Source organism: Trachurus japonicus, chromosome 9, assembly GCF_045865225.1.
Source record: "Trachurus japonicus isolate A0001 chromosome 9, Traja_1.0".
NCBI classification, from domain to species: domain Eukaryota; kingdom Metazoa; phylum Chordata; class Actinopteri; order Carangiformes; family Carangidae; genus Trachurus; species Trachurus japonicus.
In genome coordinates this window covers 1,271,040-1,290,369 of record NC_140915.1, presented here as the reverse complement: position 1 = coordinate 1,290,369, position 19,330 = coordinate 1,271,040, and the positions used below count along the sequence as shown (strand labels likewise).

Sequence of the window (19,330 nt, the reverse complement as noted above, 5' to 3'; positions counted from 1 at the left end):
TATGATACATATAATAATATATAGACCTTTTCAGAGAGTAGGCTATAAACAAATACAGGTGTTACCAAGGATACGAATTAAGGCTCCATTCCATTTAGTGTAACAGAGCTTTTTCTAATGAGCCACATGCACAATAGCAGCACCCTGACTCTGTTTAGCCTGAATGGAGCCTTAATTCGTATCCTTGGTAACACCTGTATTTGTTTATACTCTCTGAAAAGGTCCATAATATAGATGTTCTGCCTTCGTCTTCTGTTAAAACAATCACCGTCCCATCACCATGGAAACACAGGACGCTAACGTCCATCTTCCTCTTAAAAGTGAAGTCTCACAGGACCAGAAGTTAAGAGACTTATTATGGGATGTCACGAGACTAGACTTTACCAGAGTGACGGCTCATTCACATTACAGTAACACCTTTCAGTGTGTGTGTGTGTGTGTGTGTGTGTGTGTCCAGCAGGAGGCAGCAGCTCAACACACAAACAGGAAGAACACACACACACACACACACACACACACACACACACACACACACACACACACACACACAGACACACACACACTCTGCTTCCTATTTCTGTCAACTGACAGGAAGTCACTCACACCCCCGCTGCCTGGAAATGTGTGTGTGTTAGTGTGTGTTAGTGTGTGTGTTAGTGTGTTACCACAGTGTGTGTTGTCAGCAGAAGAAGAAGAGCATCGCTTCAGACAGTCGTCGTCCGCACAGTCCTGTAACACACACACACACACACACACACACACACACACAGACACACACACACACACACACACACACACACACACACACACAGTTTCAGTTTCACAACAAAAACAAAAACACACAACTCGGAGATAATAATAATAATAACGCATCGACTGTTACCGTGGCAACCTGTGCGTACCTGTTGCACCTGTGTGTCGGGCTCAGGCTCTCGTCTCATCGGTGCTACTATGGCAACGCGGCAGGGGGCGGGGCTCGGCAGCGACGAGCGCTTCTTAGGAGGAAGAGCTGGAGGACTGAGAGAGGGGGGGGGGGGGTTAGTGTGTGTGTGTGTGTGTGTGTGTGTGTGTGTGTGTGTGTGTGTGTGTGTGTCTGTGTGTGTGTGTGTGTGTGTGTGTGTGTGTGTGTGTGTCTGTGTGTGTGTGCCGTCAATCAGCAGCGAGACAGGAAGTGTGTGTGGGCGACATGTGATGTCTTCACTCTTTTTTTACTTCCTGTTTCAGTCGCTCGTCTGTTCCAGTCGCCACGGTGACTCAGTTCAGATACTGATCAATAATCAATCAATCAATCACCAAACTAACTCCATTTAAAGGGCAGTTCCACTCAAACTCAACCTGGGTTGAGCTAAATTCATGCAAAACCACTGATGCACGTTGCCTTCAGGGACAGTTTTTCATCAACAGTCTCTGTATTTCCCTCTAAAACAACTCTGTTCTTTGGGTCCATTCACAAGAATATATGTTGTAAATCTCTGGGCAGGGCTATTATGGGCTGGCATTGCTAACGGGAGGAGTGCAGAGAGTCTTCTACTGCAATTAAAGTACTTAGGGGCTATTTGTAGATCATACAACCCCACTTTAAAAAAATGCTACTATCCCTTTAACTCGTTAGGACTCGATAACAAACTGTCATAGCAACGTGTCAGTTCAGTACCTGAGTCCCTGTGGGGGGGGCGGCTGGGGGACAGAAAGGGGGGGCATGACTGGTTTAGGAGGAGCAGCCTCCCCCTCCCCCTCCGCTGCAGGACTGCTGCTGCAGGCGGACGTCCTGTCTGTCTCCTCTGCTCCACTGGGCTGTGATTGGACAGGAGACGAGGGGGCGGAGCCTTTCTCCTCAGCCAATCGGACCAGGTCCTGAGGAGCGACGGAGAAAATACAGACTCATACACACACATCAGGACACAGACATACAATAACATCACACTAACATCACACTAACATCACAATAACATCACACTAACATCACACTAACATCACACTAACAACACCCAACTTCAACACACTCTCAGACACAGAAAGATGAAGTCACGAAGCAGCAACATATGTTTGTGCCTGTCACAAAAAGAGAGAAGAGCTGCTCAACAATAACATGAGCTCCTCTATCCACCACTTTATTTTCCCATGATCCATTGCGTCACATCACAACGGAGTCAGTTTTAGTAGCATTCTAGCGAGCGGCTAACTGGTAGCGTTAGCGGCTAACTGGTAGCGTTAAGCCCGTGATACTACTTGCTGTAAAGTACGCGTACGCGAGCTGCCGCGCGTATCCTGCGTCGCGTCACCTCGCGTCGATATGTGCGTTCGGTCGCAGGATACGCATCAAACGGACGCAGGATACGCGCGGCAGCTCGTGTACGCGTACTTTACAGCAAGGGGGGCGGCAGTGGCTCAGGAGGTAGAGCGGGTCGTCCAATGATCGGAGGGTCGGCGGTTCGAATCCCGCTCTCTCCCAGTCTCTGTCGTAGTGTCCTTGGGCAAGACACCTAACCCAACTTGCCTCGTGTGAATGCGTATGAATGATCATGGTGGTGGTCGGAGGGGCCGTTTGGCGCTAAATGGCAGCCACGCTTCCGTCAGTCTGCCCCAGGGCAGCTGTGGCTACACACGTAGTTTACCACCACCGGTGTGAATGTGGTATGAATGAATAATGGTTTCTGTAAAGCGCTTTGGGTATTGGGTAACAATAGAAAAGCGCTATATAAATGTAATCCATTATTATTATTATTATTATTAAGTATATCGAGGCCCTTAGACACCGGTGTAGGTACCAGATGTGGGGGCTCCGGGCTGCCAAAAACGTTTTGACTAAATCTGATGTTAAGTCTATAAAACAAATTATTGAACAAACATTACTATTTCTGTGTGCACGTTTTTGTAATTAGTCATGGTTATCATTGCTGCTGCTGACAGCTAACAGCAGCAGCTAAGCTAACAGCAGGACGTCAGCTGTTAAAACCCTCCCGTTGTGGGACACCACATGAAACTACTCCAGTTAGCTCAGTCATGTTGGAACTAGGATATCCGCTGGAAAACATATTTTTTTCATGGGCCGTTTATTGAGTTATTGTTTATTGACGCTGCTAACGGCTAACAGCTAACGGTTAGCCCAGCTAATCAATGTTTGTTCAACAATTAGTTTTATATCACAACGGTGATATAGTGACGTGAAAATGTGACATTAAAGGGATAGTTCAACATTTTGGCAAATTGGCCCATTGCCATAATCGCTATAGTCATAGCAGTAGGTTCATTACCTTTAATTGTAGGTGTAAGCTATTTTCAGTACGGTGGAGCGCAGCAGCTGGCTGCTCAGAGCTACGCTATGGAGGCTAAGGGAATTTCTTGGTTTCCCTCATTAAACTCATCAAATTCAACATCCCAAAACTCCACAGCGCTTTTGTAGACAAGTTGTGACCTGCACAACCACCACGCTATGAGATAATGACGTAACGATACGAAACGGAGCCGTTTTCGAGGTAAATTCATACAAAACCGCTGATGCGCGTTGCGTTCAGGGACAGTTTTTCAGCAAGCAGTCTCCGTATTTACCCTGTATTTACCTCGAAAACGGCTCCGTTTCGTATCGTTCCGTCATTATCTCATAGCGTGGTGGTTGTGCAGGTCACAACTTGTCTACAAAAGCGCTGTGGAGTTTTGGGATGTTGAATTTGATGAGTTTAATGAGGGAAACCAAGAAATTCCCTTACCCTCCATAGCGTAGCTCTGAGCAGCCAGCTGCTGCGCTCCGCCGCACTGAAAATAGCTTACACCTACAATTAAAGGTAATGAACCTACTGCTATGACTATAGCGATTATGGCAATGGGCCAATTTGCCAAAATGTTGAACTATCCCTTTAAGCTAAAACCTCGTCCGTATTGTTCTCATTAAAATGAGGTGATGATTATAAATAAAGTCGTCACGGCCGATGTCTATCAACCAGTCTATGCTATCAACAATACAGTAACGGTGGAATGGATCGTCATGGCGACACCCAGCGTCATTCTCCGGAAAGTGGTGGATATGAGCAGCTGCTCTTCACCTGATTATTCCTGCTAAATGATACTATACTAATTGTTTGATTACCTCTGTCTGTACACACACACATGCACCTCACTTTTTATATATATTTTTTTCTTTTATTTTCTATTTTTTTTTTACTTATTTATTCTGTATTATTACTAATTAATTAACATCTATTTGTTGTTGTATTTGTATTGCTGCCCCAATGCTTTGGCATATTGTATAGGGTGAAGTCAGGTAAAATGGGCCACTTTTTGGTAAACGACTAATAAGACCATCAAAAACGCTATGCATGAAATCCATTGATATTTTTAAAAATCGACATAGGTCTCTTAAATGTTTCTGTGTGAAAAAAAAATTAAAAAGTATAATTATTTTGGAATTATGAGAGTTAAAGTATCGGGATATTCCCTCTCGAGGTACGATGAAGGTTCAGGTAAAATGGGCCAGCCGTTCAGTTAAATTGGGCCAAGAGAGAACAACACAGTAATTTTAGCAGAAATCATTAAAATTTTAATAATTAATTGACACTACTACTAAACTACAACACTAAACTTAACATTAACAGTAAAAACATAAGAGGTTGAAGACATTTTTTAATCTTAAAATGCATTTTAAAATTGCATGATCATGTTGTTGCTATGCTCTTTGTTAACTGACTATGTTATAGGCTCTTTTACTGTGTGTGAATGTATGTGTGTGTGTGGCATTATAGATGCCATTTTTTCCCCCACAGTGCTAATGGCACCATGAGTGGCACTGACCAACCTTGGATAATAATATATATCTAACTTTGAACATGTTTTGCAGCCTCAATTTCTGTGTAACTTCAGTGTAAGACTGTGTTTTGTATGTGGCCCATTTTAGCTGAAATGCATGGCTCAATTTACCATGATGCATTAAGGTAAATTGAGCCACCCACAAAAAATGCATTTAAATTAAAAATAAGTAAGCTTGGCAAGAATTTTGCATTCTATCCAATGGGGGGAATCACAATGTGTATTATAAATCACATTTTTTATTGTAGATCTGTTTTTTTTACGGAGTTATCAACCTTATCAGTTTCAAGTGAAATTTGTTTGCCAGGCCACTTTTCGCACACTTCTCCTCAGCAGGCTGAATATAAGGCATTGTCCCACCCACAACAGCAACAAGAGACCACTCAAATCAATTGTTTTTTTTCAAGTACAGTTGTAGCAACAATTTGAAATCATTTACAGCCATTGCCTGTTAAAACTTAAAAAGCTAGGAGGCTCAAACCTTAACTGGCTCATTTTACCTGATGGCCCAATTTACCTGATGTCACCCTATCACAGTCATGCCAATAAAGTTTATTGAAATTGAAATTGAATTGAAAGACTGTGTGAGCATCGAAGAGACGAGACACGGAGAGGACGGACTCACCTTGACCCCGTCCAGCACGGCCCTGATCACCGTGGTAACCCTGGCCGTGGACTCCTTGTTGTCGGGGGCGACGCCCTGCAGCATCACCTGATCGACCCATCGGATCAGCTGAGCCAGAGACAGGTAGAGACGAGTGAGACAGGCGGAGACGCTCTGGCTGTGGAGAGACAGACAGGTTAGAGACAGACAGGTAGAGACAGACAGGTAGAGAGACAGACAGGTAGAGACAGACAGGTAGAGACAGACAGGTAGAGAGACAGACAGGTTAGAGACAGACAGGTAGAGACAGACAGGTAGAGAGACAGACAGGTTAGAGACAGACAGGTAGAGACAGACAGGTAGAGACAGACAGGTAGAGAGACAGACAGGTAGAGACAGACAGGTAGAGAGACAGACAGGTAGAGACAGACAGGTAGAGAGACAGACAGGTAGAGAGACAGACAGGTTAGAGACAGACAGGTAGAGAGACAGACAGGTAGAGAGACAGACAGGTAGAGAGACAGACAGGTAGAGAGACAGACAGGTTAGAGACAGACAGGTAGAGAGACAGACAGGTAGAGAGACAGACAGGTTAGAGACAGACAGGTAGAGAGACAGACAGGTAGAGAGACAGACAGGTAGAGAGACAGACAGGTAGAGACAGACAGGTAGAGAGACAGACAGGTAGAGAGACAGACAGGTAGAGACAGACAGGTAGAGAGACAGACAGGTAGAGACAGACAGGTAGAGAGACAGACAGGTAGAGAGACAGACAGGTAGAGAGACAGACAGGTAGAGACAGACAGGTAGAGAGACAGACAGGTAGAGAGACAGACAGGTTAGAGACAGACAGGTAGAGAGACAGACAGGTAGAGAGACAGACAGGTTAGAGACAGACAGGTAGAGACAGACAGGTAGAGACAGACAGGTAGAGACAGACAGGTAGAGAGACAGACAGGTAGAGACAGACAGGTTAGAGACAGACAGGTAGAGACAGACAGGTAGAGACAGACAGGTAGAGAGACAGACAGGTAGAGAGACAGACAGGTTAGAGACAGACAGGTAGAGACAGACAGGTAGAGAGACAGACAGGTAGAGACAGACAGGTAGAGACAGACAGGTAGAGAGACAGACAGGTAGAGACAGACAGGTTAGAGAGACAGACAGGTAGAGAGACAGACAGGTTAGAGACAGACAGGTAGAGACAGACAGGTAGAGAGACAGACAGGTTAGAGACAGACAGGTAGAGACAGACAGGTAGAGAGACAGACAGGTTAGAGACAGACAGGTAGAGACAGACAGGTAGAGACAGACAGGTAGAGAGACAGACAGGTAGAGACAGACAGGTTAGAGAGACAGACAGGTTAGAGACAGACAGACAGGTTAGAGACAGACAGGTAGAGACAGACAGGTTAGAGACAGACAGGTAGAGACAGACAGGTTAGAGACAGACAGGTAGAGACAGACAGGTAGAGAGACAGACAGGTTAGAGACAGACAGGTAGAGACAGACAGGTAGAGAGACAGACAGGTTAGAGACAGACAGGTAGAGACAGACAGACAGAGACAGACAGGTAGAGAGACAGACAGGTAGAGACAGACAGGTTAGAGAGACAGACAGGTAGAGACAGACAGACAGGTTAGAGACAGACAGGTGGAGAGACAGACAGGTGAGGGACAGACAGGTTAGAGACAGACAGGTTAGAGACAGACAGGTTAGAGACAGACAGGTTAGAGACAGACAGGTAGAGACAGACAGGTAGAGACAGACAGGTAGAGAGACAGACAGGTTAGAGACAGACAGGTTAGAGACAGACAGGTTAGAGACAGACAGGTTAGAGACAGACAGGTTAGAGACAGACAGGTAGAGACAGACAGGTTAGAGACAGACAGGTAGAGACAGACAGGTAGAGAGACAGACAGGTGAGAGACAGACAGGTTAGAGACAGACAGGTTAGAGACAGACAGGTAGAGACAGACAGGTTAGAGACAGACAGGTTAGAGACAGACAGGTTAGAGACAGACAGGTTAGAGACAGACAGGTAGAGACAGACAGGTTAGAGACAGACAGGTAGAGACAGACAGGTAGAGACAGACAGGTAGAGAGACAGACAGGTTAGAGACAGACAGGTAGAGACAGACAGGTTAGAGACAGACAGGTAGAGACAGACAGGTAGAGACAGACAGGTAGAGAGACAGACAGGTTAGAGACAGACAGGTAGAGACAGACAGGTTAGAGACAGACAGGTAGAGACAGACAGGTTAGAGACAGACAGGTAGAGACAGACAGGTAGAGAGACAGACAGGTAGAGAGACAGACAGACAGGTAGAGAGACAGACAGGTAGAGACAGACAGGTTAGAGACAGACAGGTTAGAGACAGACAGGTAGAGAGACAGACAGGTAGAGACAGACAGGTTAGAGACAGACAGGTTAGAGACAGACAGGTAGAGAGACAGACAGGTAGAGACAGACAGGTTAGAGACAGACAGGTTAGAGACAGACTATTAATTAGGGCCGGGACTTTAACGTGTTAATTAAGATTAATTACACAAAAATTAACATGTTAAAAAAAATTAACGCATTTTAATCGTACTTATTGTTGCACGGTGGAACGTTTCTGACTGGATGAGTTTCAGGCGTAACGATCATACTGGAGAACAATCAGCTAACAAGCCGCCGACACTGATCACTGCCCATGGATCAATAAAGTTTTACTGCAGCCTGAACGCAGCTCAAACCGACCCGCTGCCTCAGCACGGAGACCATAAACACATCCGCTGATTTACAGTAAACTCACGTATTTTAGCCGGTCGCTACTGGAACTTCATAAAAAAAATATTTTTTTTTAAAAAGCGCTCGTTGCGGGGAAGCAAGAACAGCGGAGTTTCCTCTGCTGCAGCTGAACAGCTGACATGTGCTCAAGACGTGTGTGTGTGTGTGTGTGTGTATTTATAGATGTGTAGATCATTATTCATTCTAGTGTATTTATATCTGAGGACCGTTTCCTCATCTTCGTCAACTTACCAACTGTACCTTTAATGAGCTAGGTTGCTAGGCTACCATATAAAACGAGTGCTTCCCGCAGTGACGGATTCTGGAAAAATTGCAGTCATCTTGAAATGTAAAGTGGTTTCTTGTCGGTTGACCGATGGAGTCGACTCATTCCAGTTTTCATGCCGGTACCACCACAGCACCTTTATACATGTGCCGTCAAAACGGTGGAGTTTATGCAAATTTATGCAAATGTATGCAAAATTTCATGCAAATTTGCTCATGTTAACAAAGAATTTAAAAAAACTTGTAATACATTTTTTGTTTGTCTTAATGTCAGTAATCAACTCAGTAATTTTCATGGAGATATCTAAAGGTTAAAAATGTTACCCTATTCACGTGAGAACAATAATGAATAGGCCTATTATGGGATATATTTGGGTCTTTTTCTCAGGACATGTTGAGGAAACAAAACCAGTTGAGTTCTGTTGCAGTTTGTTCAACGTTGACCCCTTTTTTGGCTTAAAATGACTGTCCCCTACCTGTTGTCTCTGCGTGTCTCCAGCTGCAGCAGGTTCTGGACCGACTCGAGGACGCCGCTGGAGGCTCCGCCCAGCAGTCCCCCCACCGCCGACTGGTCCAGGACCAGCTTGTCCACTCCGGGACGGTCCAGCCCCAGCTTGTCCACCAGGGCTTTGAAGTACTGCAGAGAACTGATGACGGCTCGCTGCTGGTCGGCCAACGCCCCCTCAGACTTTCCGACAGACTAATTGTAACAGAATGTTTTTCACCATCCATCATTTCTATGAGGTGTCCAGAACAACATACTAAAAGTCCTAAGAAATCCTAGTGGGAAATATCTTTAATTCTCATTAATCCAACATTGATTTACTGTATAAAGTCTATGGTGCCGATACAATACACCCCAATGGGGCTATTTTGGACCATAAGTCAATTAGTGTTTTGCTCATTTGCATATTTAAAATAAATTTTCCAAGAAACTTGAAATACAAAAAATACTTACTTTTCATGGATACTTTCATTGTGTGAAGTTTGATTGTTGTAGGAGTAAAGAAAAAAAATGGCCCCATTGGGGTGTATTGTTGTCTGGCCTTATTTGCACCATAGACTTTATAGTCCAGGCAAAATAGCGTTTTACGACAGATTAATTGTAACAGAATGTTTTTCACCATAAATCATTTCTATGAGGTGTCCAGAACAACATACTAAAAGTCCTAAGAAATCCTAGTTGGGGAAATATGTTTAATTCTCATCAATCCAACATTGATTTACTGTATAAAGTCTATGGTGCCAATACAATACACCCCAATGGGGCTGTTTTGTACCATAAGTCAATTAGTGTTGAGCTAATTTGCATATTTAAAATTAATTTTCCAAGAAACTTGAATACAGAAAATGTTACTTTTCATGTATACTTTAATTGTGTAAAGTTTCATTGTGGTAGGAGTAAAGGAAAAAAAAAAACAAGCCTATTCCGGTGTATTTTGGGCATATTCCATTAGTGTATTGCTCATTTGCATATTCAGATTAATCCAAAAAAAAAACTTGTAATACAAAAAATGTTACTTTTCATAGATACTTTCATTGTGTGAAGTTTGATTGTTGTAGGAGTAAAGAAAAAAAAAAAGCCTATTCGGGTGTATTGTTGTCTGGCCTTATTTGCACCATAGACTTTATACAGTAATAGTCCAGGAAAAATAGTGTTTTCCAACAGACTAATTGTAACAGAATGTTTTTCACCATCCATCATTTCTATGAGGTGTCCAGAACAACATACTAAAAGTCCTAAGAAATCCTAGTTGGGGAAATATGTTTAATTCTCATCAATCCAACATTGATTTACTGTATAAAGTCTATGGTGCCAATACAATACACCCCAATGGGGCTATTTTGGACCATAAGTCAATTTGTGTTGAGCTAATTTGCATATTTAAAATTCATTTTCCAAGAAACTTAAATACAGAAAATGTTACTTTTCATGTCTACTTTCATTGTGTAAAGTTTCATTGTGGTAGGAGTAAAGGAAAAACAAACAAACAAGCCTATTCAGGTGTATTTTGGGCATATTCCATTAGTGTATTGCTCATTTGCATATTCAGATTAATCCCAAAAAAAACTTGTGATACAAAAATTTTTACTTTTCATGGATACTTTCATTTTGTAAAGTTTCATTGTGATAGCAGTAAAGGAAAAAAACAGCCCCATTGAGGTGTATTGTATTGGCACCATAGACTTTATAGTCCAGGCAAAATAGCGTTTTCCGACAGACTAATTGTAACAGAATGTTTTTCACCATCCATCATTTCTATGAGGTGTCCAGAACAACATACTAAAAGTCCTAAGAAATCCTAGTTGGAGAAATATGTTTAATTCTCATCAATCCAACATTGATTTAGTGTATAAAGTCTATGGTGCCAATAAGGCCAGACAACAATACACCACAATGGGGCTATTTTGGACCATAAGTCAATTAGTGTTTTGCTCATTTGCATATTTAAAATAAATTTTCCAAGAAACTTGAAATACAAAAAATACTTACTTTTCATGGATACTTTCATTGTGTGAAGTTTGATTGTTGTAGGAGTAAAGAAAAAAAATGGCCCCATTGGGGTGTATTGTTGTCTGGCCTTATTTGCACCATAGACTTTATAGTCCAGGCAAAATGGCGTTTTACGACAGATTAATTGTAACAGAATGTTTTTCACCATAAATCATTGCTATGAGGTGTCCAGAAGAACATACTAAAAGTCCTAAGAAATCCTAGTTGGGGAAATAAGTTTAATTCTCATCAATCCAACATTGATTTACTGTATAAAGTCTATGGTGCCAATACAATACACCCCAATGGGGCTATTTTGGACCATAAGTCAATTTGTGTTGAGCTCATTTGCATATTTAAAATTCATTTTCCAAGAAACTTAAATACAGAAAATGTTACTTTTCATGTCTACTTTCATTGTGTAAAGTTTCATTGTGGTAGCAGTAAAGGAAAAAAATAGCCCCATTGGGGTGTTTTGGCACCATAGACTTTATACAGTAATAGTCCAGGAAAAATAGCGTTTTCCGACAGACTAATTGTACCAGAATGTTTTTCACCATCCATCATTTCTATGAGGTGTCCAGAACAACATACTAAAAGTCCTAAGAAATCCTTGTTGTGGAAATATGTTTAATTCTCATCAATCCAACATTGATTTACTGTATAAAGTCTATGGTGCCAATTAGGCCATACAACAATACATCCCAATGGGGCTATTGTTTTCCTTTACTGCTATCACAATGAAACTTTACACAATGAAAGTATCTATGAAATGTAACATTTTTTGTATTACAAGTTTCTTTGAAAATTCATTTGAATATGCAAATGAGCCATACACTAATCAAATATGAATACACCCGAATAGGCTTATTTTTTTCCTTTACTGCTACCACAATGAAACTTTACACAATGAAAGCCTATCCATTTAAAAGTAATATTTAGTTTTTATTTATTAATTTGAATATGCAAACGAGCTATACACTAATGCCCAAAATACACCCGAGTATAGGCTTTTTTTCCCCTTTACTCCTACCACAATGAAACTTCACACAATGAAAGTAGACTAATTACCATTTCTGTATTTCAAGTTTTAAATATGCAAATGAGCTCAACACTAATTGACTTATGGTCCAAAATAGCCCCATTGGGGTGTATTGTATTGGCACCATAAACTTTATACAGTAAATCAATGTTGGATTGATGAGAATTAAACATATTTCCCCAACTAGGATTTCTTAGGACTTTTAGTATGTTGTTCTGGACACCTCATAGAAATTCTCTTACAATTAGTTCTATTTTGGGTCCAAACTGAGCTAGATTACCTGGCCTATTAGCTTTGTCCATGTGTGTGTGTGTGTGTGTGTGTGTGTGTGTGTGTGTACCTTGGGCCGCGGTGTGTGTGGCAGCGGGTTGGGATCCGATGGTTTCCTCGGTGACAGGGTGTGTTTGATCCTGTGTGAGTGGAGCTTATCCTTCAGTCTCAAGGTGAGATTCGCAAACTGAGAGGCTGAGGAGGAGGAGGAGGAGGGTCAACACCTTCATCTTCACCATCATCATCATCATCATCATCATCATCATCATCATCATCATCATCATCATCATCATCATCAGAAACTACAAAATAAAAGCCTCTCGGTTTGAGCAGCAAAGTGCAGCAAACTAAGAGGAAGTGAGTTTTTCGGGTGTTGACGTTAGAGACAGAAGGACGAGACGCTTACCTGTCTTACTGTCAGGCCGGGAGGACATGTCTGCTGCAGGTGGAGGACAGACAGGCAGACAGACAGACAGACAGACAGGCAGACAGACAGACAGACAGACAGACAGACAGACAGACAGACAGACAGACAGACAGACAGACAGACAGACAGACAGACAGACAGACAGACAGAGAGAGACGGGCAGACCTGGTCACAGATCAGTTTAATCGTCTGTTCTCATGTTTTAAATCCTCTCAGTCTTGTTCTGTGTGTCCGTGTCGTTCTTCTCTCTTCTCTCTTCTTTTTGTTCTTCTTTTCTTTTTAAATATTTTTCTATCTTTGCCTTTCGTCCAGCCGCTCTCGGCTCTTTCTCTCTTTCCCTCGTTCTCTTTCTCTCTTCCTGTTTCTGTCTCAGTGAAGTCCTCTCACTGAGGACGGTGATGATGATGGTGATGGTGGTGGTGGTGATGATGCTCAGGCTGTGGTGCAGCAGCTCCACCTTCTGGCTGCAGACACACGGTGCAGCAGCTTCATGTCCCCTGTCCCTCACACAACACAACACCAGCCCAGTGTTTCTCTGATTCAAGACTGGCATTTCTTGGTTTCCCTCATCATCAAACTCATCAAATACACAATCCAACAACTCCACAACGCTCTGGTGGACAAGTTGTGAGCTGCACATTCACCACGCTATGAGATAATAACACAACGTTACCACACAGAGTTGTTTTAGAGGGAAATTCATGTAAAACCACTGATGCGTGTTGCCTTCAGGGACAGTTTTTCATCATCAGTCTCTGTATTTCCCTCTAAAACAACTCTGTGTGGTAACGTTGTGTTATTATCTCATAGCGTGGTGAATGTGCAGCTCACAACTTGTCCACCAGAGCGTTGTGGAGTTGTTGGATTGTGTATTTGATGATGAGTTTGATGAGGGAAACCAAGAAATCCCATAATGAGCCTCCGTAGCGTAGCTCTGAGCAGCTCACGGCTCTGCTCCGCCGTTCTAAAAACAGCTTGCACCGACAATTAAAGGTAACAAACCTACTGCTATGACTATAGAGATTATTATGGCAATGGGCCAATTTGACTAAATGTTGAACTATCCCTTTAACAATCATCAATCAAACAAAGTGTAACGGTGCAACAGTGGATAAAACAAGGAGTTAAAGTGACCACAGTGCGTAATGAAGGAGCTTTTTCATACATCAACATACTATCATCTACCAAATCAAATGCTGCACTAAAATCCAAAAATAGTTCACCGACATATTTTCCCGAATCAATTTGTTCTTCTAGCCGTTGCTCTGTCATCTCAATGAGAGCAGTTGCAGTGGAATGGTCCTTTACAATATGCATGTTGATTGGCAGAGAGTAAATCATTGGTTTTCCATGGAGTTTTTCCTCAGTGGATGTGAGGGTCTAAGGACAGAGGATGTTGTTATGATGGGATGTAAAGCGCTTTGAGACAAACTGCTGGTAAAAAACGGGTTATACTAATAAAACTGCCTTGCCTTTTTATTTTAGCATGATGTTGTTGTCAATCAGATCAGTGAGAGAATCTCCAGAACTGGAAAAATCTGTCATTTTTCTTCCATTCTCCTCAACAAATGATGGAAACTGTGCAACATTTGTTCCCAACAATCCTCTGACTGTCTTCCATGTTTTCTTTTTGAGTCATTTCCACACTCTGTGAATGCTTTTTTTTATACAGCCTATATAAAAACAGGCCTTTTTACGTCAATTTAATTTCAGTACATAATTGCTTAATTTTCTATAGATCTGTTGATTTATTTTTTAAATGTAGTTTTTGCCTCATTTCTTTCCATAAAAATGTTGTTAAGTTCATCGTCTATCCATGGATCTAACAGTCCGTTTCCTAATTGGAGCGTGCTGATTCATCACCTCAGTTCAGAGTTCAGTAAAACATCCAGAGGCATCATGATATAAATTCTCCTCTAAAAATCTGAATTCCCAGGGACATGCAGCCAAGTCCCTCTTAAATTCCTCACAGTTAAATCTTTTAAAACTCCTCTTTACTATTATTCTAGGTGGTCTCTTTGGAATCTTAGATGTTCTGGTTATGGATACAATATTGTGGTCAGACCAACCAACAGGAAACACACGCACTTGAACACTGTTGTGGTGCTCTGGTAAGAATCAGATGAATGCATGTCTCAGTAGGCTACGTATGCCATTCCTTATAGAACATCTTGTTGCATTCCTCACCATCTGTTTCATATTACACCCTTCTGTAAATCTCATTCATTTAGTTCTGTTGCTATTCTTGTTATCACACCAGTTTATATTCAGATCACCCATAAAAAAAAACTCTTCCTTATTATCATTAGTTGCATTATCCAGACAACTTAAGTCTTCTAAATATTTCACATTTGAGCAAGGAGGTCGATATGCATATCTAATTATTAGAGGTTTTTGATAAGGTAGATGTATACCCATACTATGTCAAGCCTTTTTAACATTTAAAAGCCAGACTGGATGTGTGTTGCAGATATCTGTAATTCAATTTTGCCAAGTCGAAAAGAATATTTCAGATATCTGCAACTACGTTCTTCCTAGGACAAATGACGTCACTGTAACCATTCATGTGTATGGGGTTTGTCATTACAGATATCTACAGTTCAGTTGCAGATATCCACTATGTGAATTACACATATCTGTAACTGAATTACCACTAGTACTAATTCCAGTTTGAGATATCTACAATTTGATTCTGACTAGTCATAATTCCAGTTCTAGATATCTTTAATTCACCTCAATTAAGATTGAGAAAAAGATGCCCCTTTTCAGATATCTGTAATTAAGTTTTGACTAGGAGAAATGACGTTGTAGATATCTGTAACTGGAATTAGTACTAGTCATAATTCAGTTCCAGATATCTGTAATTCACATAGTGGATATCTGCAACTGAATTGTAGATATCTGTAATGACAAACCCCATACACATGAATGGTTACAGTGAAGGAAGAACGTAGTTGTGGATCTGAAATGTTCTTTTTGACAAGAGGTAAAACTGAATTACAGATATCTGGAATAAAAAATCCAACTATTCAAAATGTAGTTAGGACCAGTCAGAAAGACGTTGATATCTACAATGTTCATTCTGGAGAGTCAAACTGAGCTTTTAAATGGTGTCTGTCTGTCTGTGTGTGTGTGTGTGTGTGTGTGTGTGTGTGTGTGTGTGTGTGTGTGTGTGCGTGTGTGTGCGTGCGTGTGTGTGTGTCTGTGTTGTGTTGTTTAGTGTTGGGTAACAAGTTCACCAAGTAAAGACAGGACGTCATCGTCTTCATTCACACAGACTTTATTCACATGAACACGTCTGTTGGCCCTGATCACATGACACTAAGATACACACACACACACACACACACACACACACACACACACACACACACACACACACACACACATACACTACAGTGTGGGCCGCTGCATATTTCAGTCTTATAGATCTATATATATATATTTATATTCTCCTCACACACACATATATACGGTATACTGTACCATGGTCTTCATATATATATAAACATCAGTACTAACACAGAGAACTACCAAACCACCGCAGCCGAGCGGCGTTCAACGGCTGCAGCGCCAGAAGCTTCAACACCACACGACAACCATGCTGACGTTACCATGGACACGAGGACACGCCACAGCTACAGACACTCTGGCGGCCGGCGTGTTGAACGCTGCTCCGAGCTGCACTAACTCTACAGACACAGAGTCACAACGAGGACTAACACCAACAGACAACCACACCGATATCGCTACACATGTTTTCATTGGACCAGATTATAAAAGAATATCGATCTTCATTAACGTTCACATTTTGTCTGGAGCTGGAAATCACCGCTTCTTCCTGTTTGTCGACTTCATTAAAACCAGATGATATAAGATAACACTTCATCTCACGTATTTTATATTCTACAGCTTAATTCTCTTTTTAGGAAACAAAGAATCTGAGGAAACGACAGAAAATGAAGTGAAGCTGGTGAAAGTTTGTCGATGCAAATTCTGTCCACTGACTTCACAGCCAGTTAGAACCAGTACGAACCAGTTTGAACCAGTAAAAACCAGTTAGAACCAAGAACCAGTTTGAACCAGTAAAAACCAGTTAGAACCAGTTTGAACCAGTAAAAACCAGTTAGAACCAGTTTGAACCAGTAAAAACCAGTTAGAACCAGTTTGAACCAGTAAAAACCAGTTACAACCAGTAAAAACCAGTAAGAACCAGTAAAAACCAGTTAGAACCAGTTTGAACCAGTTCAAACCAGTAAGAACCAGTAAGAACCAGTAAAAACCAGTTACAACCAGTAAAAACCAGTAAGAACCAGTTACAACCAGTAAAAACCAGTAAGAACCAGTAAGAATCAGTAAAAACCAGTTAGAACCAGTAAGAACCAGTTCAAACCAATAAAAACCAGTCTGAACCAGTTTGAACCAGTAAAAACCAGTTCGAACCAGTTTGAACCAGTAAGAACCTGTAAAAACCAGTTAGAACCAGTAAAAACCAGTAAAAACCAGTAAGAACCAGTAAAAACCAGTTACAACCAGCAAAAACCAGTTAGTTCAGTGAAATCAAAGGCCGACAGACGACACTAGACCTAATACTTGACAGCAGAACACAGTTGAGCCAGATTCAACATTTTAAACATCGATAAAAACTACACAGGTGATAAATTAATCAATAAATAGATCAATAAATACAAGTTTAAATACAAGTTCAAACAATATACAAACTTTACACTGTAAAGAAAATAAATCAGCATAAAAACACAACCAGACGATGATACAGCTAGCTAACAGGCTAGCTAACAGGCTAGCTAACAGGCTAACAGGCTAGCTGTGTGTGCAGGTCTGGACCTCTGGAGGTTAGCATCATCTTAGCGTTAGCTTAGCATTAGGTTAGCGACAGGCTAAACCCTGGGACGTCCTCTACAGTACGTTATAAACCTGATGTCAGCTGATGGTCACATGACCTGTCTCACATAGCGGGACGCAAAACACACTCATATTGCAGTAGAACATCGCTGATCATTCGATATATATATACATAAATACATATATATGTATGTATATAGTATATGTGTATGTATATATATATATATGTATACATACACTACCAAAGGTTTGGACACGTACACCTTCTCATTCAGTAGTGTTTCCTTATTTTTATCACTTTCTACATTATAGATTCAAACTGAGATGTCAGAACTATCAAGGAACTTTGAATCTACGACATAGAAAGTGATAGAAATAAATAACAACCACTGTGTCCAAACTCCTGACTGGTAGTGTTTGTTTATATATATATAGAAATATATATATAATGTGTCGATAATCAGTATGGTTATTGTTATTACTCTTAAGGTTCACAGTAACACAGCATCATCAGTAGAGACAGACACACTGGAGCAGGTTAACCCTCAATGGAGGACTGGGGGCTCTCTCCGTGGGCGGGGCTACCTTTACTGGGACGACTGGGAAACACCACCACCACAAACAGAGAGACAAGAAAGGGTTAAGGTCAGAGGGGTAAGGTAAGGTCAGAGGGTTAAAGGGGAATTACCCTTTTTTTTTACAATCTGGACCATAAAATCCGATCATTTCCTCCCCCAGATAACTTTGGTGTCATTCCAAGTGGTTGTGATGAAATGAGCTCCAGAGGAGAGCGGCGTATATCCGTATAATGGAGTCTACAGGGTCTAAATAACACATTATCTGCAGAGAAACTCCTTCATTTCACCAATATTTAGTTCTGATAGGCTAGTGCTATTCCCCTCTGAGTCCGGGGTTAGCTGTTATCAACATCCGGGGTCTGTAGGTTGACCTACACTGCAAAAACCCAAAATCCTTCCAAGAATATTTGTCAAAATGTCTCATTTATATTCAAAATAAGACTCTTCACCTAAAAATTAACTTGTTTTTAGATCATTTTCACTTGTTTCAAACAAATCTTCACTTGAAATAAGTAGAAAAATCTGCCAGTGAAAACAAGTTTTTTGTGTTTGTAATAAGAAAGAAAAACTTGCTCTTGCACTAACAGATTATTTTAAGTGAAAATCTGCTTGAAAGAAGTAAAAAGTGTCTAAAAACAAGCTGCATTTTAAATCTGATGAGTCTTATTTTAAGTAGAATGAGATTTGTTTTGACTAGAAATAAGACAAATATTCTTGGTAAGATTTAGAGTTTTTGCAGTGCATCATCCAGGTGAGAGGTCAGTAGGTCAACCTACAGACCCCGGATGTTGATAACAGCTAACCCCGGACTCAGAGGGGAATAGCACTAGCCTATCAGAACTAAATATTGGTGAAATGAAGGAGTTTCTCTGCAGATAATGTGTTATTTAGACCCTGTAGACTCCATTATACGGATATACGCGCCTCTCGGCTGGAGCTCATTTCATCACAACCACTTGGAATGACACCAGAGTTATCTGGGGGAGGAAATGATCAGATTTTATGATAGAAATAAGGTCCAGGTTGTAAAAAAAAAAAAAAAAGGCAATTCCCCTTTAAGGTCAGAGGGTTAAAGGTCAGAGGAGAACGACAGCGAATCAGCGGCCAGTCGACAGTAAACACGCTATTGGGACCGGCTGAAACCGGTTCAAACCAGTCAATAGGCAAGAGAAATGTCTGTTAGACGTAAAAACC

The 19,330-nt window shown here is 41.3% G+C and overlaps 2 protein-coding genes across 2 annotated transcripts in view; both read right to left on the bottom strand.

The window, feature by feature from the left end:
• LOC146980458 (rap guanine nucleotide exchange factor 1-like) overlaps window positions 1-12,799 on the bottom strand; it is a 40,700-nt gene extending 27,901 nt beyond the window's left edge. The window contains exons 1-7 of the mRNA XM_085785679.1: window positions 12,675-12,799; window positions 12,339-12,463; window positions 8,939-9,150; window positions 5,426-5,582; window positions 1,655-1,854; window positions 903-1,017; window positions 666-729 (exon numbers count right to left, since the gene is read on the bottom strand). Of these exons, the coding sequence (XP_085641805.1) occupies window positions 666-729; window positions 903-1,017; window positions 1,655-1,854; window positions 5,426-5,582; window positions 8,939-9,150; window positions 12,339-12,463; window positions 12,675-12,702 (901 nt within the window). The 5' untranslated portion in view covers window positions 12,703-12,799. The remainder of the gene's footprint in view (window positions 1-665; window positions 730-902; window positions 1,018-1,654; window positions 1,855-5,425; window positions 5,583-8,938; window positions 9,151-12,338; window positions 12,464-12,674) is intronic.
• A 5,263-nt stretch (window positions 12,800-18,062) lies between these two features.
• Window positions 18,063-19,330, bottom strand: part of LOC146980457 (dynamin-1-like) — a 54,853-nt gene continuing 53,585 nt past the window's right edge. The window contains exon 23 of the mRNA XM_085785678.1: window positions 18,063-18,157. Coding sequence (XP_085641804.1) covers window positions 18,097-18,157 — 61 coding nt within the window. The 3' untranslated portion in view covers window positions 18,063-18,096. The remainder of the gene's footprint in view (window positions 18,158-19,330) is intronic.